We start from the raw sequence: 27,104 nt of genomic DNA on the forward strand, positions 1-27,104 counted from the left end.
TGCCAGCTTACAGCCCCTCACAACCCCAACCCAACATTACCAGTGATACAAAAACGGCGAGCAATATCGGAGCTATCCAGACGTGCAGTTTTGAACCAGATTCCAGCTCAGACAAGCAAAAACAAAGACGGACACAGATCTATTTGTCTGCAAGTGGATGCATCAGAATGGAGCAGAGGAGGCAGCTTTTGCCCAGTCGATTTGTAGTTTGCACATAGCAACTACAAACTTTTTCAATTCTTTCGTCTGCTCTTGATTCACCACAATTTGAATAAAAAAATACTCAGAAACACAGTTTTGATCTTAATGTTGGTTATATTTGTCCTCCATCATGACAAGAACATGTTAAAAACACAGAAGACACAGTTTTCCTTGGAGTGTGTCTTTAAGTGGTTATTTAAGTCACTGTAGAAGCACTTTGGTCAAAATAGTTTGGAGTTGGCTGTGGAGACAAAGTTTAATACTTAGTAGTCGGTGGTATTTTTGTTTTTTCTTTAAATCATTGTCTTGCATTCATTTCTATGTATTTTATTGCTGTTTGCAATGTATTGCCTTTTTCCTTTTATTTCATTTGTACTTAGTTTTTGTTGCTCAATGTAATATTTTCTTTTTTGTCTGTCTCATGTTTTGGAAATCCCTTTGGTGTCCTGATGGCCTTATAAAGTGCTATGAAAGTCAAATTTAATTCATTTGCTCTTTTGAAAGTTGAATTGGCCTGTTTTAAAAATGTGTTTACGTCATAGTTTGTCGAAAATGAATGAATTGTCATGTAAGTAATGAGACTTTTTGCCTGATTGGTGCTGTGAAGCTGCTTTTGGATAGATTTTTGTAATGTTTGTGTTCGTTTTTCTTTCAAAAAAGGTTAAAAAAAATTCCAGCTGTGGTTTGGTCAGTGAAGATTTGACCCCCACGTGCACGCGTGTTTTGTCCCGCCCATTCATCGAAAGCGCCTCTGGTGATGCCTCTGATTGACGGACAGGGGAGCCAATCAGAGCGCCCCACAGCGTGACTCACTCTTTTCGCTTTTTCCTATGGAAGAATTGCGGAAAGGCGGGCCACAGGAAGCACACTTGGTTGAATGACCATTAAAGCAGCAATCAGCGGTAAATATGTTGTGATGCCACGCTCCACGCGCGGACGCGGACCGTCTGAGGCTGTAGAGGCGTCCTCTTCTTGCACCGGTCCTCCACTCTCTGGAGCGCTGTGGACGCGCCGTGCTGCAGATCAAACGCGGGAATCTGTCGCGGGGATCATCATGAGGACAGTTATGGATAACTGCTGCTGGTCATTGATTGCGCGTGTGGTTTGACGATGGATTGCCTGGCTGTGCGTCAGCGGCGCAAACCCCCGACAGGCTCTGTTCTGCGGCTGAGTGCTCCTCTGAAGATCGTGATGGGGCTTTGTGGTCGAACGTGAAGCTCCCACCACTGCACTGCTCGCTCGGCGCAGGTGCGTCGAGTCTTTGCCCGGGGGGGAACCGGAGCGGCCAACATGGGATTCACTTCAGCGTCACACTTGTTTGGGCGCACAGCCCACATGCATGAAATGATGCAGGGGATCAGCGTGCACGCGCAATGGATTCAGTGATTGGTGGCGCAGCGTTGTGATCCGTGGAGACTCTGTCTTCTAGACCACCTACGGCCGTGAAAAGCTGCATCCAGGAGCGTTAATTGGGCCCCGAGATGGGGAGGCAAATCCATCTGGATGAAACGCTCCCCCCGCTGATATTGGCCCCCCTGAGACTTTTGATGCCAAATTGATTTATTCCCACAACTATTTGCCACTTCTTGATTGTTTTTAAGTGAAACAATTAATAAAGCGGGAATTCTATTAGTGGACGAACTGAAAGAAAAACTGTGGACAGACTGAGCGAGCTCGCCATGTGACTTTTGGTCAAGAGTTCCCCGACATTTATATTTAGAAGGAAAACTCCTTCTGCTGTGTTTTATGTGTTGCGTGGCTGCCCCCTTTTCCACGCAATGTCTAGATCCAACAGCGTAAGCCCACCCGGAGTCGGTGCGCCCGGGTTAAGGGGAGGGACCGAACACAGATCCGCTTGGGGAGAGGCTGAGTCTGTGGCCAATGGATGCCCATACTCAGTTAGATCTCCGCGCAAGAAGCTCACCCGGACGAACAGCAGATGGAGGGAGGAGGATGAACCGGACAACCGGCCGCCCGGCCGAGCCTCCACGACCGTCAGCAGGGTCAGCTTCAGATCGCGCTCGGCTTGGCAGGACCATGGCGAGGAGAAACCAGAGGACAACCGCGCGTCCGCTAAGCGTACGGAGGGCGAGGTGAGACCCAAGTCTGTGGAGCTGGGCTTGGAAGAGCGGAGACTCAAGTCGAGGGGCGACGAGGAGGAGGTCATGCCAGAAGTGAACTTTTCTTTGGTGGCGTGCTGCGTCGGCGTCATGCACATTTTCAAGTCCAAGAAGTTCCAGTCTGAGAAGTTGGAGAGGCTTTACCAGCGCTACTTCTTCCGTCTGAACCAGAGCAGCCTGACCATGCTCATGGCCGTGCTCGTCCTGGTGTTCACGGTCATGCTGGCCTTTCACTGCGCCGGTGGCCCAGCAGGACCGAGCGTCACCTACGTGGTGGTGTTTTCCCTGGCAATCTTCCTCACTCTCGTTCTCATGGTGATCTGCAACAGGAACGGATTTCACCAGGATCACATGTGGGTTGTTTGCTACGTGGTCATCCTGGTGGTCCTGGTGATCCAGGTCATCGGGGTGCTCCTAGTGCAGCCCAGGAGTGCCTCAGAAGGGATCTGGTGGACCGTGTTTTTCATCCATGTCATCTATACGCTACTGCCAATCAGGATGCGCGCAGCCGTCATCACTGGAGTTATCCTTTCTGCCATCCACGTGGCCGTTTCCTGGATGTTAAATGGAATGGACAGCTTTCTGTGGAAACAGGTATGTGGAACAATGTGAATTTTCTTTCTTTTCTTGCCCCCCCCTTCACAGATGTGGCATTTTACACCTTCGCTGTGCGTAAGAACGCGCAATCCCTCACGTGCCCCCTGCCTCTTAACATATTTTACACGCTTAAATGCTAAAACAAGGAATTATGAGAGCATACCCAATTAATGATCAAGTTAAGCGCATTATTGTTTCAGGAGGGCGTGTGTGTGTGTCTGGAGATAGAGAGGGACATCCGACTCGCTAAGCAACTCTTTACACCCGCAACTTAACTTAACTTTTTTGTGTGGTCTCAAAGGCTTGAGAACTAAATGGGACCATTTCCTTTCTTTGACCTCAGTTCGATTCATAACCTTTTTTTTGAAGAAAAACAACTTAAAAAATAAATAAATTAATATGTATGAAAAGACATGTTTGCTTTTTCCGTTTCCATTGATAGGACTTTGGTTTTCTCATTTGGTTGATTGTTGGAAATGATCTTTTTAAAGAAAGTTTTCATTTAAAATACAATTTCTTCACATGAAGACTTTCCAGATGCAACTTATTATAACAGGCTGTGTTGAAATAATATTTGTTTGCTATATGATGTAAAAATACAAAGGTTACATCTGTTTCTCTTTAGTTTTAGGCTCATGCCTTTCCAGTATTGCTAAATATATTTTCTGAACTTATCTTTCCCAACCCTGAATTGTATTATTTTTAGCAGATGTGGACCTGAGCCAAAATTCTGGACTTTTCACTTCAGTTGAGGAGCTTTTTTGTGTCTTTTTTTGTGCAACATCTTACAATAGAGCCAATAGGAGTTTCAGTAAAGACAAAATCTTTTTCAAGAACATTCCTTTACAACAGAGGACTTATTCTACAATATTTCTGTAATCATGGTTTAGGCTTTATTTTGGGAGTATTTATTATCCAAATACTTAGAACATAACCATGTCTGCATACATTTTTTAACCAGAGCTGTATTTGCCACAAACAAAACCAAAACAGTGATTTTTTTCCCCCAAAAATATCAATGTTTGACTATAGGGATTGTTTTAATCTGAACATTTTAGCTGCAAGTGTTTTTTTACATTTAATTATAAGCTACGATATCAAGCTTCTACAAATAAATACATCGCTGTATGTCAACCTGAAAGCTCCTTTTTTAATAAGACTTTCTTTTGGCTAATTTATCCTTTTGGCTTGTAAAAAGCTGAGCTTGGACAGCCTCAGTTCATGCATGTGTTTTATGTGTGCCTGAGCCTGCATGTCCCTTATAACATCCAGATGCCCGTGGTACTATTTGTGTTTTACAACATTCATCCCTTAAAGGCAAGTTGACTTTATCTGTAATAAAGGTGTTTGAATAAATAGTTTTCATTATCCATGTATACTTAAAGGCACACATAATTGCACCGAGGTCTAAAGTGCTGATTAACTCCCAAACAGTTCTCCATTGTGCATTTTTTAAAAGTATTTTTATCTTTTGTTTCTTCACCACTAATGTGTGTTTCTTATGGCGTCATTTGTTGTTTTTATCAGGCTCCGTGCAGCTCATAAAGAGCTAAGTTCAGACTAAATGTTGTTAAAAAGATGCCAGCACAAACCTGGACCTTTCTGAATGTTAATAGATGTTAGATGGTAATATCTTGTGTTCCGAACCCTGAGGCTCGTGGAAAATTCAGTAAATTTAGGATTTATGCCTAATTTAATAAAATGGCTTTTATTTTTAAGTAATAAGGCTTAAATTGTTTGTCCTGACACTGGCAACTTTAATGGTGTAACATGAACGTTGAAATACATTTTTGTTAAATAGTTTATATTTTTGCTCACCGTTCGTGTGATCATTCTGACCCCACGGGGTGAAGGGAGATTCTCAGTGGTCTTGTATGCCTTCCATTTCCTGATTATTGCTCCCACAGTTGATTTCTTCACACCAAGCTACTTATTGCAGATTCAGTCTTACCAGCCTGGTGCAGGTCAACAATCTGGTTTCTGGTGTCCTTAGACAGCTCTTTGGTCTTGGCCGTAGTGGAGTTTGGAGTGTGACTGTTTGAGGCTGTGGACAGGTGTCTTTTCTATAGATAACCAGTTCAAACAAGTGCCATTAATACAGGTAACCAGTGGAGGACAGACCTCATGCAGAAGAAGAAATCTTGTTTGTTTGTAGGTGACCAAATACTTATTTTCCAGCATAGTTTATAAATACATTCTTTAAAAATCAGACAATAAGATTTTCTGGATTTTTTTTCTTAGTCTGTCTCTCATACTTGAGGTACATCTATGATAAAAATTACAGGTGTCTCTAATCTTTTTTTAGTGGGAGAACTTGCACAATTGTTGGCTGAATAAATATTTTTTTGCCCCACTGTAAAATTACCACAGAAATGTTGCTTCTGTGTAACATGATGAAGGATTGTTACAATGATTGATTCATTCACCTCAGTAGTGGCCATACTTCCATGTCTTAATATGAAATCTCGGTTGTAAAATATCTCGCAGGTCCGGGTCTAGAGGGTAGGATACTGCTACACTGAGCCCATGGTTTCATCATAGATGTTCTTGTGTCTGTTGACAGTTTTTGGTCACGTGGGTCACATTAAAAGCCGGATGGGAGGTTGAAACGGCCACTTAATCCAATTTCTTCAAAATCTTGGAATATCAATTTTGAAACCAAATAAAGTTGCATGAACGGTTCTGATGTCTTCTCGGGAAATACAATTGTCCTCAGTGCTGTGAATGTGTCACAGACATTGTAGTTTTCTTTCTCAGTTTGTTTCTTCTGAGAGTCTGGTTATGTAACGCAGATTGTTTTATTATTGATTTTTGTTTTGTTGTGCTCGTATGACTGGCATTCGTTTGTATTTTCAGCAAAGTCTAGACTGTCATTTGGTGTGTTGATGTGTGTGTTTGTTGTTGTTGTTGTTGCCTCATATGCTCTTGCCTTTAGGATTTCTATTCTCCCTACTTCAATAAAACCAGCCACTCAAACAACTACCGCTTATAGTCAGTTGAAAGATAGATCTCCCATAAGTAGATTTATTCTCCTTTTACATTTTAAACAGAGAAAAATGATTAGGAACTTTGCGTTGCTCTCTTGTGTAGGTTGACATGATTGCTTGCGATGTTGACCCTGAAATACCGTAAGAGAAATGTCCTCTTAGCTCTATAGTTGAGTGCTGTGCGTTTGGTCGAGGAGAAAATGAGCGATTCAACTCCAGAGGTGTCAGGTTAAAGCTGTGGGTGGTCCATTGTATATTTGCTAAATTAAACGGTTCCCACAATTTAGTTTCCACAACCTCACAGAACCACTGGTCTGAGGGAAATGCTGGAAAATAACCGTCATGAGAAAGTAGGATTCGGTTTGAGTTTGGATATTGTGCTGCGATTATTCACATTTTTATTTAGTTCACAGAAACGGCACCCGAAAATGTCTTTGTGCCAGGTCTGTAGCAGTTTTAGGGTGACATTGTTTCAAAAAAAAAGAAAGTTTTAGAGGAATCTGCTGAGGACGGCTCAAGCTGGCAGAATTTCAGTTGTAACCGAATTACAAGCTGCCTAATTGAGCCGCTTGTTGCTTGTAGTGTGTGGAAATTCAAAACAGCTGTCCCAATCATCTCTTCTTCTTCATTTACCTGCTATAAAAATAATCATTATTTCAGTGATGGAGTGTTTGGTGTACATCCTTTGACAATTGGAGGTTCTGTGAAGTTAGAAATGGAAAAACCAGAACCAAAAAACCAAAAAAAATTGGATTTTCCAAAGACGTCACCCATTGTGACGCCATCTTTTTGGCACAATATATGCTCCTGCTTTTGGGGATAACTGAAAGCAAACAGTAATACAGGTAGAGGCCGAGTACATCATGGAACCAGCGCTGACGCACACCTCTGTGAATTCATCGGGCTCCTGTAACTTAGCAACTGGTTGTATTTCAACAAGTCAACCTACTTCACTTCCTGGAAGTGCCATATATGTACATACGGAGAACAGAATGAACATAATTAACAATTGTATAATCTAAATGGGATTTCTAAAGCAGTTCTGAACATTTTTAAAGACCCACTCCAATGAGAATTGTGTTTTTTAACATGTTCTCGTGGCATTCTTCTGATGGTGGACGACATATAAAAAGATATTTGAGCTTACAATTGCATTTCTAAATATTTCTTTATGCAAATCTTTGTCCATCATGAGCAGACAAAAAAGTGCTGTTGAGCTTGTAGCAGTGACGTAGGTGCTACAATCAGCGGGCCACAAAGTCCATTCTGATGCACCCACTGGTAGACATATAGATCTATGCACCTCTTTGTTTGCCTTGCCCGAGCTGGCATCTGACTCAAAACTGCACGGCTGGACAGCTGTAGTTGCACCAGTAATGTTAGGTTGGGGTTGTGAGGAGCTGTAAGCTAGCAGTACATTAAAAAAAAAAAAAAATCACGGGAAATGAGGGAAGGCTTCCTCTGCACCAACAGTCTCCCCCACAACTCAGAGGATGAATTTGCAATGAGCTATAACTGCCCTGCAGAAACTATGTCCGAGAAAACACCCCAGGCTTTTTGATTTGGGCTGAAAGGGCACAATACTGCGTTCTTTTTTTAATTTTGGCTGAAAACTGCATTATTGAATGCTTCAATTCAAACAGAAAAAACAAAAAAGATTTTTTTCCCCCCCAATGCTATGTATCTTTTTTTACATAAACCTAGTTTGACAGCTAAATCGAGAAGCGATGGATGGTTTCGGCTTCTGTTTTCCACTGTCAGGCCGAGCAGCACTTCAGCTTGTGCCGGGGTTTCTTTGCTTCTCTCTGCTCATCTGACATTCATTAGCTTTAATTGGTTTGTTTGCCATGTGGAGCGTCAGACTCCTGGTGATAGTGCTTTCAGGGGAAATTATAAGTGATTATAGTACACATCCCAAACCTGTAATCCTTTGTCTAGTGAGGTGTTCCTCTGAGAGGTTGTGCTCTATGACTTCTACCTCCTACAGAGTCACGACTTTTACAAGTTGTTATTCTTTTGTTTCACTTTCAAAACTCAATCTGTTTTTATAAATGGACATTTGGACCCATACATTGTGGCAGACAGAATATCCAGGCTTCCTTTTTATGCACTAAAGTGATATTGGAGCAGGTGAATAAAAGTATATTCATAGGTGTTTGGGAGTGCGGTAATCCTTGTCAGGGTTAAACTTCAACAGGGTTTTCGTTAGGAACATCCAGTTATGTTTAATTAAAACAAAGATTCTTGTAATATATTCTGACTGACAAGTGTGTAAGAACATTAAGGGATTGTACTCTCGTTCTTCCAGCCTCGACGATCTTCAAACGGAGTACTTTTCAGTTGGACCTGGCCTGATTTGGAGTGTTGTGGGGATTTTGGCCAAGCCATTTTCAGAAATTTAAGAAACTGACATTCTAATGATCATGGTCACTTCACACAGAGAGTTGGCCAAGTGAGTGAAATAAAGGGTCAAAAGCAGGCAGTCTGACCTGAGTCTGTTTGGTTAAAAAGAAAAGCAAGTGTTAATGATAGCAGGTTGTTTAGCTTTGTTTATTAATTTAATTTATCAGGACATCGTACAGATACATCAAGTTTCAAAAGCAAAGATGCTTGCATTAGATTGTAAATTAATTGCTCATTTCCATCTGTAATCCCTTTTGTCTAGGCTTTTCTCTGTGTTTTCTTCACACCAATAGTTTTAAATTTATTTGTGCAGTAAAAATGCACCATTGGTACCCTACTAGGACATAGTCACTGCTTGCACCACAAATTTTTCGATGCTGCTAGTGATGGGCATAAAAACTACTGCAAACACTTAGTAGAGCAGTGTGAAATAACAGGGTTGATAAAGTTATTTTCACATGACCCATTGGATTTACATTAGCTGGGATGAGGTATTTAGATCAGTTTTTTTTCTTCAAGTGGGCAAATAAGAGTCAAATTCAACAGAACACGTCTAAAAATGAAGATTTTCCACTACTTCCTCAAAGGTTGTGGTTCATTTGTGCATAATTACCAAAGAAAATGTGAAATGTGACAAGATTAAAAAAAACAACACCCAGTAAAGTCATCTTGAAAATTAAATCTAGTAACAATTGTCAAAAACAAAAATCATTTGGAATCAGAATAATTACAAACATTTTTATTTGTAAGGTTTATAGAGACTAATTTGTGTAAAATGCCAACTAGTGATTAGTCACCTGGGCTGGCTCCAATTACATTTGTTTTTTAGGTTGGCTTCAATCAGGAAGTTAACAGGGTGCATCATGGTAAAGCTTTGCATTTCCCGCCCAGTCAAATTGAGCCTCCTGTTCAGTGCTATCATGAAAATGTCCATGAATGCCCAGTCCTGCAGTACAAATGTCCAATTCTCTGTTGCAATTTATTTTTAAGTCACCAACCCCTTTCAGTATGTATGTATTTTACATAACTGGTTTTGAAAATCCTTTGAACGTTTTCAAATATCTAACTTTTTTTAAACCGTGTTCAGAATGTTGTTCTTAACAGTTTTTGTCAATTTTTATCGCTCCATCTTTGGGTTTAGTACAAATCTACCGTATATGTATAACTGTATTATTTAAGGGAAGCCAATTTGTCTGGGTGCCCAACTGCTGTGCATTGATTGAACAATCTGAATGCAAACCTGAAGGAACCTTTAGGCATTCTTTGCCAGAACATGTGTGCAACATTTGTCCTTCACCGATTTAGAATATTTTCTAACTTAAATCGTGTGTATTTCTCTGTAAGATTGTGTTAAACTAATTAAAAGCTGTTACTCCTGATGACAAAGAAGCGTAACTACAAGCACAAGAGGTTGCTGGATGTTGCAAAGTTAAAAAATGTTTTATTTTTTTTGCTTTGCAGTAGCCATTTTGATAACATATTTTTACAATTAGTAGTTTTTAAAATTTGTTTCACTTCCAAGTCTTTTTATAAGCTGAGATTTAAAAATGTAAACTAAGACTCTTTAAAGTAGTAAAGTGAATTCTGCTAATGAAAGAAAACCCACAACAGTCATTGTAAATACATTTTATTCTGCCTTTTGAAATGTTATTTCTCATATATTTACTTAACAGTTGAAAACAAATGTCTAACTTTCATCGATGAATCTATATGTAATATTACTTTAGTCAATTCAAGCTTTTTTTCGGCGACTATTGTGGTTTTATCTTTCATTGTGTGTGTTCAATTAATATATTATTGCATCCAAATGCTGTCAATACCAACCGCATGGGACACACAAGTGCTCACTTCTCTCCTCCTTTCACACTTTTTACTCTCCATAAAAAGCTGTTGTTAATAGCTACACATTGAATCATGCTTCTATGGCAACAGTGCAGATCATGTGAAACTCCTTAACACAGCTTGTAGGTTTATTTATTTCACTGCTGACTAGAGGAGTCATTCTATTAGCAGAACGGATAAGAAGCACCTCTTGTGATCTGTCTTGCCCTTCAACAGGCATTTCTTTATTTGTGAGCAAAGTTATCCTGCAGCATTTTAGCATCACTGATGTGCAAATCAAGGTCCCGTTGGACATGTATTGCATTTTCCTTGCAGATACTTTGTTTGTACCAAATAGTACAGGAAGCCTTACTTTTTACTATTCTTTTGTAGCCCTCAATTGTACAAGATTGGGCTCATTTTCTTTTTCCTTTTTTTAATTATCTGTAGTTGGTAAAACTTATTTATATTTACTTTCCATGCCTCAGTGTTAGTTCTAGGCTGGTTCCCTGTGTACATGGCCTAGTGTCATAACCACTTGGTTGAATAAAATAACTTTTTTTGTATTCTTTTGATAGTTGTGTCTGTCTGAAGACTTTCCTTTCTGCATAAACATGTAACTGTGGTTCGGTTTTGTAAGCTGCATGTACTCAACACATTGAAAATAACTGGTCATGTGTTGTGGCCTTTCTGTTCCCCCCTCCAGAAAGTCTACAAGGATGCTGCGAACAGTGAAGTATCTTTTGTCTGTCGGAGTAAACCTCGCACAGGGTTTTCGTGTGGGGCAGAATTTTTCTTTAAGCGATAACAATGAGACATTTCCACTGAGGTTATTTAAGATGAGCAGTAGTTTGACCTCTTTTCAGTAAATATTTTTGCCCTCTGATATCAAACAAGGGTGTTAAAATGATAAAGGAAATGACTTGTTTTTGGTGAAAAAGTTTAAACTAAAAAACAAAAATCCACATTAACAGAGCTCCTTGGTGAGCACCTCAACAACTCAGAAAAGTGAAATTGTGTGTTTTTAGTGTGTGGATTTCAGGTAATGGACAATCACATCTCAATCCGAGCATCAAAATGATCACAGGACAATGTGTTAAAAGTTATGTGACAAAAATAACACTAACAATTGATCAAGTAACACCATTCTTTAAACACTTTTCTCAATTTTGTTCAGTTTATTTTTGGGAAAATGCTTTGGAATTTTCCATCCATCAACAGGTGTGGAGATATTTTCAGAGGTGTGTGACGCTTTGACAGCCCCTATTGTTCATCTGCAGAGATCAGCTGCCATTTTTTTTAACACCATGGCACCATAACCCCATATAAAGATACCCATGTAGTCATGTTGGCTCAAAGCTGGCGTCATGATGCTTACCCCAGCTTTACATTTCTGTCCTACCTATGGTGGTATGGCTACGTTTGTTATCCAAACAGTTCTTGTGGCATCAAGCCATGTGTTTTGATGTACAGAAGCTTTCTTAGGTTGCTAAAAGCCACAAAACCTTTGAGCCTCTGATCTCTATGTGATGTCCTATTTAGCAAGGAGGAGCAAAATGATTGACCTGGTTAGTTTGTTATAACCCAGACCCCACTTAACGTTCCAGGAACCAAATCAAACTTAAAAGTACCAAATATTGCAGTTCCTCAAATGACCACTGGAGGCTGGTTTTACAAAGTGAGCAAATTTCTTAGCCCTGGGATGGTTAAAAAGTCAACTTTTACTTAAAAAAAAAAAAACTTGCCTAAAAAAATACCAACAAGAGAAAAGTTTACTTTATGTAGCCCATTTTTTTTTAATTAAAAGTGGTCATTCAAGTCTGGGGAGTAAATTTAAGTGGGTTCAATCCAGTATGCCTGATCCACTTCAGGCTTCACTTCTATCTTTAAATATGCCGAGGGGGACGTTAGAAATCAAGTTTGAAAACCAAAGTAACTGAAATCGAGTTAGTTGTGAGGTAACTGTTTTAATAAAAAGAAGACTAAACAGAAATACCCCTATTTACATTTTGTTTCAAAAACACGTTGTGGTTGGTTGTTTTTTCAAATTTTTTTTTGCAAAGCCAAATGCAGTGAGTGTGACTTTTTTCCCCTTTCTTTTAATTTACCTAAATTGTATTGTCATATTTAAGGGGCCTAAACCATGCTATTCTTAAGCCTTTTATAGTAAACAATATCTCTGTATATGATAATCTATTGGCATACAAAAGAACGATTTTTTATTTTATACTAGTTATTTTCCAACTCAATAGTGAGACGACTCCATCTGAGAGACTCCGCCTTTCTCTCCTTGTGGGTACCGCCCATTTCACGATGTCAACCTAGAGCCGGACTCGGCAGCGTGTCTGGGTCTCGCCCACGAAAACAAACATCTGAACTTTTGCAAAGATGGATGAGCATATTGTGCACAGAAAAGAAAAGCCGTTAGCCGATCACCGCTAGCTAGAAAGTGGGTGTGCGTGTTAGCTTGGGGGCGGGGCTGGTAGTGCAGACTCTTCTTGGAAGGGGCTGTTCTCACTGGTATACGTCAGCTCGTAAGACCAGGCTTGTTTTCGTGGGTTGGGAGGGGATGTTGCTCAGAAAGCAGGTTTTTAGAGGAATGCGCAGAAATGCGTGAACGGATCAAAATACCGCATTGGGTTGTTTTTGCGAGGAATAAACATAAAACACCTAAAAGCTCAAAAAATTGATTTTGCAGGATATAGGCCCTTTAAAAATGAAATTGTGCTGTTTGACTAACAGATGTGTTTACAACCTTCACTGTCAGGGTAGATTGGGAAAGATGGCGGCTCAGTGACAGCATATCTGGCCAAGATGGCGACAACCAGGGAGCAAAAAAAAAAAAACTAGTTTCAATTAACCCTAAAACAAACCAACGCATGACCAACCAGATTTACCGATTAAGGTTTCAAGTGCATGCAGCTGAAAAGGGAATGTCTAAGGAGAATGGAAACTGAAATTACGTGGCAACCTTTAATTCAGCTTTCCCAAATGTGATTCTAAAGATCTACAACATCCTCTTCTTATTGTTTTGCTCCCCATCCTGATTCAACTGGCTGAGAGCAGATGAGCTGAACTGGATGTGTTGGAGCACTGACTAAAGTAAAGTGTGTTGTGGTACTTGTGCACCAGGGTTCCAAGTGAACACTTCAAATGAATTGAGGAGCCAAAAGTTTAGGGAAAATGCATTAAAAAGAGCAGGTGACTAGCTTGATCTTGTTGCTTAAAATTTCCTGGTTCAAGTGTTTAGAAAGCAGGAAAAGAAACCTGACATATATCTTAGGCCTAATCAAAGAGGCTCCCAGTTTATTCTGATCTCTGTCTAAGGCAAGATGCTTCTTTAACAAAAAACGGAAGAAAAAGCTAATGCTCTTGTTGTGCTTTCCTTAGTGTGGCATATTTCTACATTCTTATTCTGAGACTCACAAATGGAGAGAGACGTGTCGGCAGTTTTAAAGCATGAAAATTCTGGTGTCCTACTGTTATCTGGATCTGCTAAAGGCTCAATTTGAACAGAAGCCCATCAAACATCAATTGCAAGCCAACAAACTCAAGTTTTATAAAAGTTCACAAATGTTTCATAAAAGATAACATGTTTTATTATTTGGAAATCTAAGTGTATTACAGGTTTGGGCTACTAGCAGTTGCCAGATGTTTATTTTTTTAATTCAAAAAACTGGAATAGCAATTTCTAAGATGTTTTCTTTTTGTTTACTTTGCCTACTTCCTCTTTCGTAAAGGCTTTTCCTTGTTGTTCATATCTGGTGTCTGCTGCTGATTGCCACAGTCGTTTTTCATCAATCATTTCTCTCTGTTTATCCCCCGGTTTCATTTGCTCACCTTGAGGTTCTTATCAGTTTGTGTGTTCTTGTTTGATGCCCTTTTAAATGTGAACCATTTTTCCTTTTTTTTTTTCTTTCCTGCACACCTTTGTATTCTAAAAGTCTAGGATGCACATGTGTCTGTCTATAATGAGCCTTGCATTGGGATTATACATCTTTAGAAGTATAAAATACTGCTTAGATTAAGACTCTTCCATATTATCACGTTTTTAATGGAATAAATGACCTGATAGCGTTTGATGTATTTAGCCATATTACTCATAGGAACGTATTCACCCTGTGATATTTTCATCTGTGAAACATTTAGGTGTAAAAGGAAAGCGAGGAGGCTTTAAAGCAATAAATGGATGAGGATTCAACCTGCCGGTCATGACATCCTTGTTGCTGAGGAACTTTATGGCGCCGGCTGTATATTTGCAGAGTCAGCATCCTGAAAAATTTAAGATCCGATAGTCAGTGCTGGAGGGGGGAGTGACTTTTACTGTGTTTACATTATGTAATGTTAATGCACTAACGGTAAAACACATCAAAATCCTTAAAAATCCTGTTAATTTACCTCAAAGCTGTTGCTTTTAGGACCTGTCCCTCCGGTTGTGCGTGCTGGTAGAGCTCAGGCTTGGGGGGGTTAAAACAAACTTTTTATTACATATTTTGGTTTAAATGTGTGGATGTTCTGAGATCTGAAACATGCGTTTTAATAAAACTGCAAGTGAATCCAGTACTGATGGTATGTTGAATAAAAACTTGATGTGAAATAATTCATAAATAATAATAGTAATAATAATAAATGGCACAAAAATCCATTTTAGAGGAAGGATTTGAAGCTGTCATTCAAAATCCATAATTTCTGCATCATTTTCTTTGTCTTTTTGGGTCAAATTAATTTTTTTGAGAGCTACAAGACTTAAATGAGCATCTTTTTGTGGGTGAAATATTCTATTTTCTTATGAAGAAAATGCTGTCCATTCTTTCTCCGGCTGATTAAAAAGATTTTGCAGTAAAATTATAATTTTTTGTACCTCTCTTTCAAATGCAACAACTCTTTGTGTTGTCTGCTTCTGTTTTTGGTTCTTTTGTTCCTTAATCTCAGCCTCACTAGGGCGACACGTGAAGCTACTGTGGGCTTCCGTGATGTTGGAGTCAAAGGTTACAGTCATTTCCATCTTATTCGACAATATGCATCATTTTATAATGCTAATCTGTATTACTTTAGTTTATGATTTGACAAATTTTCCAGCTTGATCTTTTATACGTACTTTTCTTTATTTTGAAAATAAATTATTAGACCATCTTTGCACATTTTGACACCTTGAGCCCATTGAGACGACTGCTGTTGTGAATTTGGGCTACACAAATAAAATTGAATTGAAAATTGAACGTTATAAAAGTTGTGTGCTCTTTCCCCCCCCCTTTTTTCATGTGTGTACTAATGCTTAAGAGATTGCGTTTTGCTTTTTTGAACAGCAGGTTGTGAGGGGCAGAAAATGGACTGCAATTATATGGTGTTTTTGTAGTCTTATTGATCCCTCAGTGCACTTCCACTCACACACCACTATCTTTGTCTATGTTGTATATCTTTATTTAGCCCACAATGTGCTTATTTTTACACACATTGTGATGGTTTTATGACCATAAACCATCCACAGTGTTGACAATGTGACACTATATTGTATGTGTTATCAAACAGGTATGACTTGCCATAGCTGGAATATGGAGCAGCAGTTCAAAAAGTTCATCCTTTTTTATGAAGTATTCGCTTATTTGCATTATTTTGTTTAGAGGTTTTGCGTGTGTGATCTTGTGAGTTCTCTATGATGTTCCTTTGTCTAAACTTCAAATAGTACGAATATTTTTTTTTTGTTATGAAGTAAAGTAGCATTTTTTATTTTTAAAAAAACGTTGCATATCTCACTAAGCATTTGGGTTCATACATGCTTTCAAGCAGCTACTGACCCCTTCACTGATTTATTAACTGCTTAGCAAAGCTAAAAGCCTCTTGAGAAAAAGCTAGTATCTAGCGTTGCTGTAAAAAAAAAATTGTTTTTCTCCCCTAAAGTTTATTCAATATCCTATTTGACATTTGCAGAAGATAATATAAATGTATAAATATTCTCTTTAGCCCAAGATTTTTGGGCAATATTTTGTTTACTCTGACTGCATGGAGCATTAAATAAACCAGCAACTGCTAAAAATAATAAGCAAGACCGTCTTTTTTTCTTTTTTGGATTGTCTACAGATTAACCTTTTCTATCGAGTGGTTGACTACCCTGAAAAGAAAATTACAAGGTCAGTCTAATGAGGGATCATGCAGTTTAATTAAATGTTAAAGATATTTTTCCAGCAGCTTAAAGGTGTAAATCTTTACAAAAAAGATGTTTCAAATGACGGATCTTTTTTCATTTTCTTGTCTTTTCTGATCATTCATGTTCCTTGTTGCTGTGCAACCAACGAACTGTCAGGGTAATGCCCTTGGAGGCTTTCTCAGTACCTTTCAGACCTTTTTGCTTCTTTTTTTTTTGTCTGCAACAATTTTTTAAATGTACTGAAGCATCACTGCACCATTGTTTGTATGTGTTCTCTAGGAGGATAAAAAATGAAATAAATTAGTCCAATAACTGCTGTCATCAGATCTGTAAATGCCGTGTCCTTCAGGGAGTCGGTCCTTTGTTCGGTGAGATGCTTAACACAAGCCTCTCTCTAACTTTTTTATTAGCGGTTCTTCAGAAATGGGAACTGTCTTTAAATTTAACATAATATGACCACATTGTACGTGTGTGTGGGTGTTGTGTCCCGTCTATTTTTATTATTGATGCTTGCTGCCAGCTGCTTAGGGGATGTTTTCCAGCCCCTTCTTACAGGCTCAACCAGCAGTCTGTGAATCAAAGGCACTCCATGACCAGAGACAGTAAATCTTTGCCAGCCATAACTGCAGCTGGAACACGTATCAGATTCAATCTCATGAATATAACTTGATGTGTGTTTGTGTGTGGCCGCTTGTCACCGATCATTAAGATGCATGAAATCGAGGGAAATGGTTCATCCTTGCTTGTTCCCATCCTCTACTCTGTTGTCCACCGGGTCACCTGTTGAGCTTTTGATGGGAGGATTAATTAATTACTTTTAAATTGGAAACACGCATTTCTTTTTAAAATAAGCAGTAAAAGTAGTTGCTGCATGATATGTATTAATGTTTTAATTTACAAAGTGACTTTTCTCCATGCAAAGACACCGTCCAGGCTTATGTAACACAGTCTGCTGACTGAGCTTTAACTATTACTTGGCACACTGTCTGCAGAAAGACACATTCAATCCCTTTTTAGTCAATTTTAGTTGCGAATTGACTCGGCAATATCAATTTCAATGACTTTGGAAACATTCTAACGTAATTGATTTCTGCTCTCATGCTTCATGACTCTTTTCTTCCTTTGCCTTGCACGAAGCCCCCTTTAATAACAAGGTCTGCATTTGCCTAAGGCAAAAAGATACTCATCTTCCCTGCACTGCTCTGTGGTCTAAAATATGTGGTCAGGTATATTATTGAAAATTCCTGCAGCCAATGGAAAAAGGTTATGGGAGCATGGCTCTTTTGGAAACTGTCGTCTTTCTTAGTTGTGGTAGAAATGTGATTTTAGAATTAATAATCAGGGATCTTTTGATTTAATTTAGCTCTTAAAGGATAAGACTTTGTATTCCTCTTGAGTTACAGCAAAGAAATACTTTTTCTGCTTGGCGTCAGACCTCACAACCTCCCACTGACTCCTCTATAGTTTAGAGATTGTGAGGGACGCATAAAGGAGGTCTGCCTTGCAAAGGTAGTGCCCGTTGGAGGCTGGAAGTGGTGCCCAATGCCAGCTCCTGCATGCAGAGCAGGCAGTCAACCCATCCAAGTTCAAATTCCTAAAAAAAAAAGTTTATTTTTTCCGCTTATAATCTTCTGTTTTCAAAATATTTGAAAAGGCTGACATTTTAGGGTCTTAACATGACTGTCGACTTCTTTTAAAGAAATATTAGCTTTTTGACCACAATAAATGGCTCCCATTATACTGTTATCTAACCAGTTTTTTTTCTACATAGAAACAAGCATTTGTTTTCTTTCATGTTTACTCAATAGCGCAGTGTGTCTGCACATCTGTTGCTTTTTATATTTAGAAAGTGCTTGTCACATTGAGCTAAAACAGGCTCTGAAATTACACGTGGTTCAGATCAGGCTAGAGAAGCTGTCTTTTTAGCTCTGAGGTTATCATTATGCTGCGGCTGCTTGTCACAAGAAAGCCCGAGTCCTCAGATCCCTCTCCAGCGATGCTTTCCACATGTGTTATGACTGTGAGGCAGAGCAGGAAAGTAACTGGGTGTGATAAGGCCCACAGACTCCACGCCGGCCCTTATATGGACAGATTTTTAACCTCAGCTGCTAAGTAAGCTTAGCTGGTTAGAACTCCATAGAGAGTTCATAATCCATGTTTCAGATCATAAAAAATAAGAATAGACTGAGAAAGTCCGGTGAGGAGGACAATAGACGCTTGTTTGGTTGTGATGCAACAAATTCACTCCAGTTATTTAGCCAAGTGTCTTACATCACATTTTACGTGACAATGTTACAATTCATTCTTTCATTTTTACTTTTTTTTTAAATTTTGGGACAATTTTTAAAAAATATTTTAGGTTCACTAAATAGAAAAAAAGAGGAATAAAACATAAATGTTCATTTTAATTTCAGAAGAAATAAAATCAGCCCTAAGATTTGCTGGTTTTAATAAACAAAAAGAAAAATGTTGACAGCTGTATGGGTTTAACATGCGAAGTTAAAACTATTGACTATACAGGAGAAGTGGACTGAGTGACCCCCCCCAAACAGGAAGTACCCACTGGCTACTATTGAGACATAGCCAGCTATTACTCATTACGTTTGTCAGAAAAATCAGTTATTCCTCTGCCACCTTTTTACAACATGTTCCTGTTAATCAGGAACATGAAAGTTGTTCAACTTATTAACTGTGTGATTGACAGATTCTCTCAAACCCGCTTTCAAGTGAAAGGGGCGTGGACTTCAAATCAAATCAAACTTTATTTATAAAAATAGCGCTTCTCATGCATTTTGCGCAGCTTGAAGCGCTTTAACATTAAAAACAGAAAACACACAATATTACAGTAAAAACCCAACCCACCCTTCACCCTCCCCACTCCCCTCCGTTAATACATATGACCCATGGCCCCCACGTACAAAGAATGATGAATATGTAACTTAAATAAATAAAGAAATAAGCAAACAAACAAGTATGGCTTGGCTCTGCTGTGAGGAAACAGTATTTAGGAATCTTTTCATACCAGGAGCCAGCCCGGCCATTGGAGCATCGCCACAGTGCCCACCCAGACTGGGAAAACACTGGATTCCACTTCACATCCGTGAAGCTGCAAAGCTAAACTCCAGCTGCCCCAGCATGGGCAAGAACTGCAGCAACAACCGCCGACCAAGCCGGCAAGCCCTGGAGGACAAGAGCCCCACAAACAAGCTCTCTGCCGATTGGTGAGAGCGGTTGCTGTAGAAATGTTGACTCAGATAGACTTGAACTAATCTGGCTCCAAAATAGCAACATCTGTATTGCAAAAAAAAAAAAAAAATATCAACTGAATCGACTTTGGTAGGAGCTGAAGTGAACTGATTTCTATGGGTGATGTCGCACTCAGTCCAGTTCTCTTATTCTTTCAAAAGCTGAAACAGGTTTTCAGCAGAACCGTATTTTTTGAGTTTTTTGCACAGTTGGTTAAGGGTGCGACTTATACTCAGTGACGACTTATTTGTGATAAAAAAAACAATTATCAACGAATGGGTACTTTAGGTGTGCGTATCAGTATTTGCCACTGACAGTAGCGCAGAAGAAGAAGCGCTGCTCAGTCTTGCATCGGGCTAGACAGAGTTGTTCCAAATCAACACAGAGGATGAATAATTCAATGGATTTAGTGATTCAAAATGATATATAGAGTTTAATTGACTTGTAAGCAAGTTTTTTATGGAATCTAAATAATTGTTTATATGATGTGATAATTAATATAATACATTCCTCCTTTGTTTCATGAAGCAAAATAAGCATCAATGTGGTAGTGAAGCGTTCACATTTTCAGTCTGATTTTATCTTTTCCGTTATCATGATTGGCCCGTCAAAATGAAATGTCTGTTCTTGTTCCCATATTTTGTTAAATGAGCTCCTCCCAAAAGTGCGACTTATACTCCAAAGTGAAAAATACAGGTATTTTGATGAATAGATAATCCCAGCAATTAAAGTCAAAAGTAAAAAAAAGCAAAAAAATCAACAATAATCATTCAAACCACTTATAGAATGAAACACACTTTTAATTTTGCAGATGGAACATTTCTACGCAGAGTTAAATGGTTATTCATTCACAAGTGTGTCTGCTATGAAATCGGTTAATAACAGGTGTAAAGGAAACAGTCAAGTCTGTTGTGTTGAACACGGTTGGACATAAATTAGTGATGGAACAACAAAGGGTAGTTGTACACAGAAAAACCTGTTTCACAGGTTCTGGATCAGAGACGCCAGCAGGAAAGAAAAAGTGACCAGAATTTACACACAAATAATCCGCTCAAAACCTTTGATTCGCTTCCGAAGTTCTTTCCATAAAATAAATGATATTTTTATTGGAAATTTCTTTTCTATTGAAGTTTTCTGCTTTGAACTGACTTGAATTGACTTGTAGTTCTTTTTTTTTTTTTTAACTTGCATTACTTTTTACTTACATTAGGCTACGTCCACACCGCTCTCGGCAAAGTGCATTTAAGCGGCCACTTCATGTGAAAAGTCTATGGAAACTCGCTTTAATGTGGTAGTGATGTATAGATGGCGTCCCTTTTTATTTCATGGAAGTGGCAAAGATTTCAAAAGTGATCATGGAGGAGAATATTAATAACTAAGATTTTAGTTTGGCTGGAAATTTATTTAAAATGTTGGAGTAGAGTTATGGAAGAAAAAACCTGGAGTAAGAATCACGAGATTTACGTTTAATCAATTCGCTCCAAACCTCTTCTAACTGTAAGTACATGTTCTAGTATTGAGTTCTAGTATTGACAGTCCAATGTGAACTTTGTTGGCTAAACGCGCATTCAAAAAAAGCGCGTCATGTGCCTGGTGTGAACGCAGCATTAATCAAGACAGCATAAAATGAAAGAAAATAAGTTTTTATGTCTAAAAGCTCACTATGAAGTACATTTAAGGTGCAAGATACTTGTAACTGAGTTCACAGCAAAGGCTTGAAAGTATGGGTCAGGAAAAGTTGACACAATTGTCAAACAGCAGTCTGAAGAGTTCTGGCCAGCTCAGCTGGCATATTTGGAAAGGTTTTACCGTGTAAACTGCCAGTTGACAAGCTGCTTGTAGCTGAGACCGTCCAACAGTCCATTCTGTCTGTTTTGGCTGTGTGTTGTGGAAATCACAGCGTGGGTTTGTTTGAAGACTCAGAACTGTCCGCTAGTCCCCAGACAAGTTTTTTAGACACTCGAAGGCAACAGATGGATGGAACACAACGTGAACCGTGCAGATAAAACTGTGAAGCAAGCGTGGGCGGCCCGGTTAGTCAGTGACACATCAAAAAAATGTCTCCTACTTTAAGCTGCTAGTGGACACTTAATAATTAGACACTGAACAGAGATATGAATCTTTATTCATTAGTGAGGAGCTCTGCTCCACCATCTGCACGTCATTTTCTGCTGAAATGATTTTGGAAATCATTAAAAGGCACTTAGCGTTTGAGTAGTTCTATTGTTATATCAGGGGGCCGTACGCCACCACCACTAAACAAACTAATGGGTCAATTATTGAGGACTTCATTGCAACGGCAAAAGCTTGATAAAATTAAAATAGCAGGAAGCTCTTGCTTTTCTAAACACTTTAAACAAACTTCACAACAGGATGGCTTCAACATAAAAATCCACTTTTATGTGGATTTGCAGAAGTTGGTATGGTATATCTATAGCACATGTGTCAAACTCAAGGCCCGCGGGCCAAATGTGGCCCTCCATGTCATTTTACAGAATCAAATTTCAAAGGATTCATGCTAGAGTAACAAGCAAACATATGTTTTCTATGCCAGTGTTTTTCAACCAGTGTGCCGCGGCACACTAGTGTGCCGTGGGAGATGGTCAAGTGTGCCGTGGAGAAATTGCCCTCATTAACTGATCTAAAAACATTTCCCATCTCCAGGAAATCAGCTCTTTGTTCATCCAAACAGGTCCTGATAAAACACTGAGTAGTTAGGAATATAAACGATCATAAAATACTTTTTTTGTTGTGTTTATTTGATTCTATTAAAGACATTTTGATAAGAATGACGGTAACGCGAAATAGCTGCAGCTATAACTGTGTAAGGAAAAGTCCCGCAGCTTTTACTGTCTCCACGACTCCACCAATCATTCTTGAAGGCTTAATCACATGTCATCAGTCTGACCAATCAGAAGTGGTTAAAGTCTCCACTTCCTTGTTCCAATTTAGCTCATAACTCAGTCAGTTCCGACAAAAACACCAGCTAAAGCTCGTCTTTAGCGGTGTAGCTTTCCACAGAATCCGGTATCAGACCGTGGAACAAGTGAACAAAACCATGAAGCTCAGAGACGCGAGTCTTTCTGCCGTTTTCTCGCAGTTTTCACACTACATCTCCCATGATGCATTGGCTTAAAGGGACAGCGTCTTGAAAACACAACGAACATACAGTTTGTATGTAACTTAACTTTTATTACATCTTTTAGAAAAACATCTGCAACTTCTTGCTTTTTCTGCCACAATTATCACAAAAATGCACATCAGATTGCCGGGGGGGGGGCTGTAGATCAAAACAGACTATGAGTTTCTGCTTTTTTTTTTTTTTTTTTTTGGGATGCTGGTGTGCCGCGGGATTTTTGTCAAGGTTAAAGTGTGCCGTGGCTCAAAAAAGGTTGAAAAACACTGTTCTATGCAACTCTAAATGTCACTTTTGAAAGTTTTAATAAATAAAGAATTAGTCATTTAACATTAAGGAGTGGTTACATTTATTTTTCACTACATTTAGTTACTTTAATACGTTATATCTGGCCCTTTGAGGACAGCCAGTATGCTAATGTGGCCCTCGGTGAAAATGAGTTTGACACCCCTGATCTATAGGAACTAACACCATGTTCAGGAACAGAGAGCTGTCCTTTGTGCAAATGAAGTTATACATTTCTGCCATTCTTTGTTATTGAGTTATGTCAATTACTAAAATCCTAAATGCATACTGTTAAGAATAAGTGTGTGAGCCTTTTTTTTAGTGCCAGTTGCACCTGACCTCTGTCATGTGACCCTGCTGCATGACTCAAATTATATTTATTGGGCGCTTTCTATTTTGCTTTAAAGCGCTTTATGCTGTGTTAACACCCTGCATGTGATGCACGTTCAAGAACATGCTAAACAGGCATTCTTGATGATTCTGGATTCTACCCATTACTAGTGCATGTACTCTGTTAGAAGAGGCTTTGTGCAAAATGTCAAAGCGTGAATCGTGCTCCAGATTTTTCCTCTCACAGCTCTATTCCGATACATGAACGACTAGTGTCATAGAATTCCAGCTGGGCACATACTGCTAAAATTGACTTCTCTTTCATGATCAATTTTTAAACGGTTTACGTCTTTTGAAAAGAACGCCACCCATACTCTACATCAAAGTCCGAGTCCCTGATTGGTCAAGGTTCAACTGGTTTAACTTTCGACTTTTAACTGCTGTGCGTTTTGTGCGCGGAGCCTGAAAACAGTCATAAAAACTTGTGTAGGGACGCGTGAATGCGAGAGGATTGAACGCAGAAGCCCGAAACGGCCACATGCGTTTACATTGGCTTTTTTTTTGAGACGATCACTTGAATCCATGTTTCTGAGCCTGGTGTGAACGTAGCATGAGGGGTCACAGTCCCATTTACTCATTCACACACACACAGCCACACACTGATGGCAACTTACACTGACACCAACCATAACAACCAGGAGCAATGGGTGGTTTTGTGTCTTGCCCAAGGACACTGAGGCATAGCCAGGCAAGGCGGGAAATGAACCTGCTATCCTCAGAGCAGAGGTCACCTTTCTCAATAATCAGACTAACATTTGTGGAATATTTAGAAAATTAAAGTTACTGTGGTCTAGCAAGTTGCCTAATTCACTTCTACAGACCTGTCTAACTTGAGTTAATAGGATTTTAGCCCAAGTTTTTGTCTAGCAAATCTTGAAAATCTTTTCAGCTTTGAGTTTTTGTAGTCGGGTTATTCAAAGTACAGTTGCACATGTTTGAAAGCCAAGCGCTAATATTTATCCTGTGCCAGGTCATGAAAGGCATGCTTGGTATGTTGGAGGCTCAAGATTCTCTTACACTAAACTAGTTCTATCCAACAAACAAAGCATATGTGTTTTTACTCTCTGCCACATTTTTCCAAAGCTTCACTTCTTTGAATGTGCCTTTAATGCCATGCAAATTATATCTTTGAATATTTAATTCTGTTTATCTCATTTGAATTGTGAATTTCCGCTGTAAAGCATGCTTTTGCCTCAAGAGCTATTTGTTAAGATCCAAAAACAAAATGACAACTTTTAGATTAAAACATGTGAATAAAAGCTTAGAAAAAGGACAAAATTGTTTCGCGGGAGGGATAAGGAAGTACCCAGATGCAGAGAGGATGAGGAGGCTTGAGGTCCTAGGGGAACAGGAGCTTTAATAAACCAAAACAAACTAAAAACCAAAAACCACTGCTTATGCAGGCAAGACAAACTACAGAACTCGAAACACTCGAAAGGGAAAACGGCAAACTGCACGCGAATTGCATAATTTGGAGCAGCACAGGAGGAAGGGAAAGACAAGACTTAAATACATGCAGACACAGGTGGAAACACTCAGGACAGATGTGGACCAAAGGCAAAACTCAAAAACACGACACAACACAGGAAACCCTACAAAATAAAACAGGAAGTGAACTCAAACCAATACAGAACAACAGACAACCAAAACACAAAGGCAAAAAAAAAACCAAACTGTGACAAAAATAGCTGATGCAGAATTTGCTCACTTTGTGCCTGATGTGCAAAAAACTGTAAATACTTCACCTGCTTGCATCCTATTGCCCACAATTTTGCTGTCTGTCTTTTTCTAAACGCCAAATGCATTCCCTAAAATAAAAATTTGAAAAGTCTTTGATGGCAAAGGAAGGTTCACCCTAAAAGAGAAATGATTTGAAAGAGAGCTCAAGGTACACTTTAATTAACACTTCACAAATGACCATCATCAGATTTCCACCTGAAATGTAATTTATTCAACAAATAAAAGTATTTGTTCATTTAGAATTGCAGCACCAAACTGATACGAGTCATACTTGAAAGTCCTTCTATTATTTTGTCATAAACTTCCTTCTGATTAGAAACACATAACAGATTCTAACAGCCCATGAATATAAGTTCTTAACCCTATAGAGCACAATCGCCGGGTGATTTTCAGCCAGGCAAAAGTATTTACATGAATGTCAAAATGTCGCGTGTCGAGGAGTCTGTGCCTTCACCAGGGAAGTCACATGTCCTAGGAATGGGTGGACCAAAGACCAAGTTTCCGGTCTCATTTAATTATTTTTTAGGAATTTTTTTGTTCTCCAATTCCTAATTTTGAGCATGTTTTCAGGAACTTCCTATATTTATCTTTTTCCTTTTTTTACACATACCACAGTTGAAAATGAAAGAAAACCACTCTAATTTATCACGTGTAGTCATGTTTTGATCTATTTTTTATGACAAGTACTTTTTGTTGGGTATCGGGTAAAAATTACCCGGCAAAAGTAATGGTGTAACTTTTTATAGCGAAAGTGTTCTAGGGTTATTGAAACAATATTTACATTAGAAGCAAGTCCAAATATGCATATTACTTATTATTTTGTTCTATGTGATTTAAATATGTTCATTTTTTTAAATCATTTTTAAGAAAAATGCATTTTAGCTGAAACATTCAGAAACCAAATTGATTTAAGTGAGTATTTTAAAAACATTTTTTGAGTGGTGTAAATATATCTTTTGGAAATTTGAAGGAATTTTTGCAGCTGTGCACTTTTTTTTTTTGTTTAAACAAATACAAGAACCGTGGATTAAAAAAAATGATTTGCTTGTTTGGGGGAAGAAACGATGCCCGCTTGCCCTTTATCCAGAACTTTTGCATATTTAGTGTCAGACCACAGTTGTGGTCCCACAGTTGTCACACTGATGAACTGCTAAATACTCCCCACTACCTTCTGTCTCCCTATGCCATACTCCTGTATATATAACTGAAACCATACTGTATCCTTGTACATTTTTTTCTGTTTGACTTTTTCCTTATTAATCTCCTTTTGCTCAGAAAACAAGCAGCAAGGGTGCAATCAAATACCACGCAGGTATTTGCCCGTTTGATCATTAAAGCTCATTATGGTCTCTAAAGCGGTGTTTTTCAACTTTTTTTGAGCCAAGGCACAGTTTATCCTTGACAAAAATCCCGCGGCACACCGGCATCCAAAAACTAAACAAGGAAAAACTCATAGTCTGTATTGATGTTCAGTCCCTCTGCAATCTTACGTGCAATTTTGTAATAATTGTGACAGAAAAAGCTGGGAGTTGCAACTATTTTTTCTAAAAGATGCAATAAAAGTTATGTGTGTTTTTCGTAATAATTTTCAACTAAATTATTTGAAATTTCACCCTAGTAATTTTTTTTCGCTCCAGTTTATTAACATGCAATTTTATGAAACCTCACAAAAAACAAATGTATTCTTTCTAAATAGTGATTTATTTTTTCAATATTTATAACAATATTTATAACAATGTTTGTGCAAAGGCAACTGTAATGTTTTAACAATTATATGATCACAATATGTTTGGTATATTTTACACAAAAACACTAACAATATATTTATGTTTTCTGTAGTTACACAAAAAGTGAAAATGTTGAAGTTTTATTAGTTTTTCTTTTGTCTTAATTAAAGATGAAGTCTTTGAAAACTTTAACAAAAATGTTTTATTTCTTTTTAGATGATTAAATTGTTTGAATTTATTTTAATTGCGTCTGTTGGCCACTTCACCTTAATCCTGTTTCTTAAATGTTGTCATTACTTCTTCTTA

At 38.6% G+C, this 27,104-nt stretch overlaps 1 protein-coding gene across 3 annotated transcripts in view; it reads left to right on the forward strand.

Annotated features, from left to right (window-relative positions):
- Positions 1-365: 365 nt before the first annotated feature.
- adcy5 (adenylate cyclase 5) overlaps positions 366-27,104 on the forward strand; it is an 82,646-nt gene continuing 55,907 nt past the window's right edge. Inside the window, exon 1 of one of the 3 annotated variants that reach the window (XR_002292707.2) lies at positions 366-2,915. Coding sequence is in view for 2 of the 3 variants with exons in the window: in XM_020712840.2 (XP_020568499.1) it covers positions 1,980-2,915 (936 nt within the window). In the remaining variant the exon portion in view is untranslated. The remainder of the gene's footprint in view (positions 2,916-27,104) is intronic. The other 2 variants (XM_020712840.2, XM_020712839.2) reach the window with 2 other exon arrangements.

The sequence above is a fragment of the Oryzias latipes genome, chromosome 21 (assembly GCF_002234675.1).
Source record: "Oryzias latipes chromosome 21, ASM223467v1".
NCBI classification, from domain to species: Eukaryota; Metazoa; Chordata; class Actinopteri; order Beloniformes; family Adrianichthyidae; genus Oryzias; species Oryzias latipes.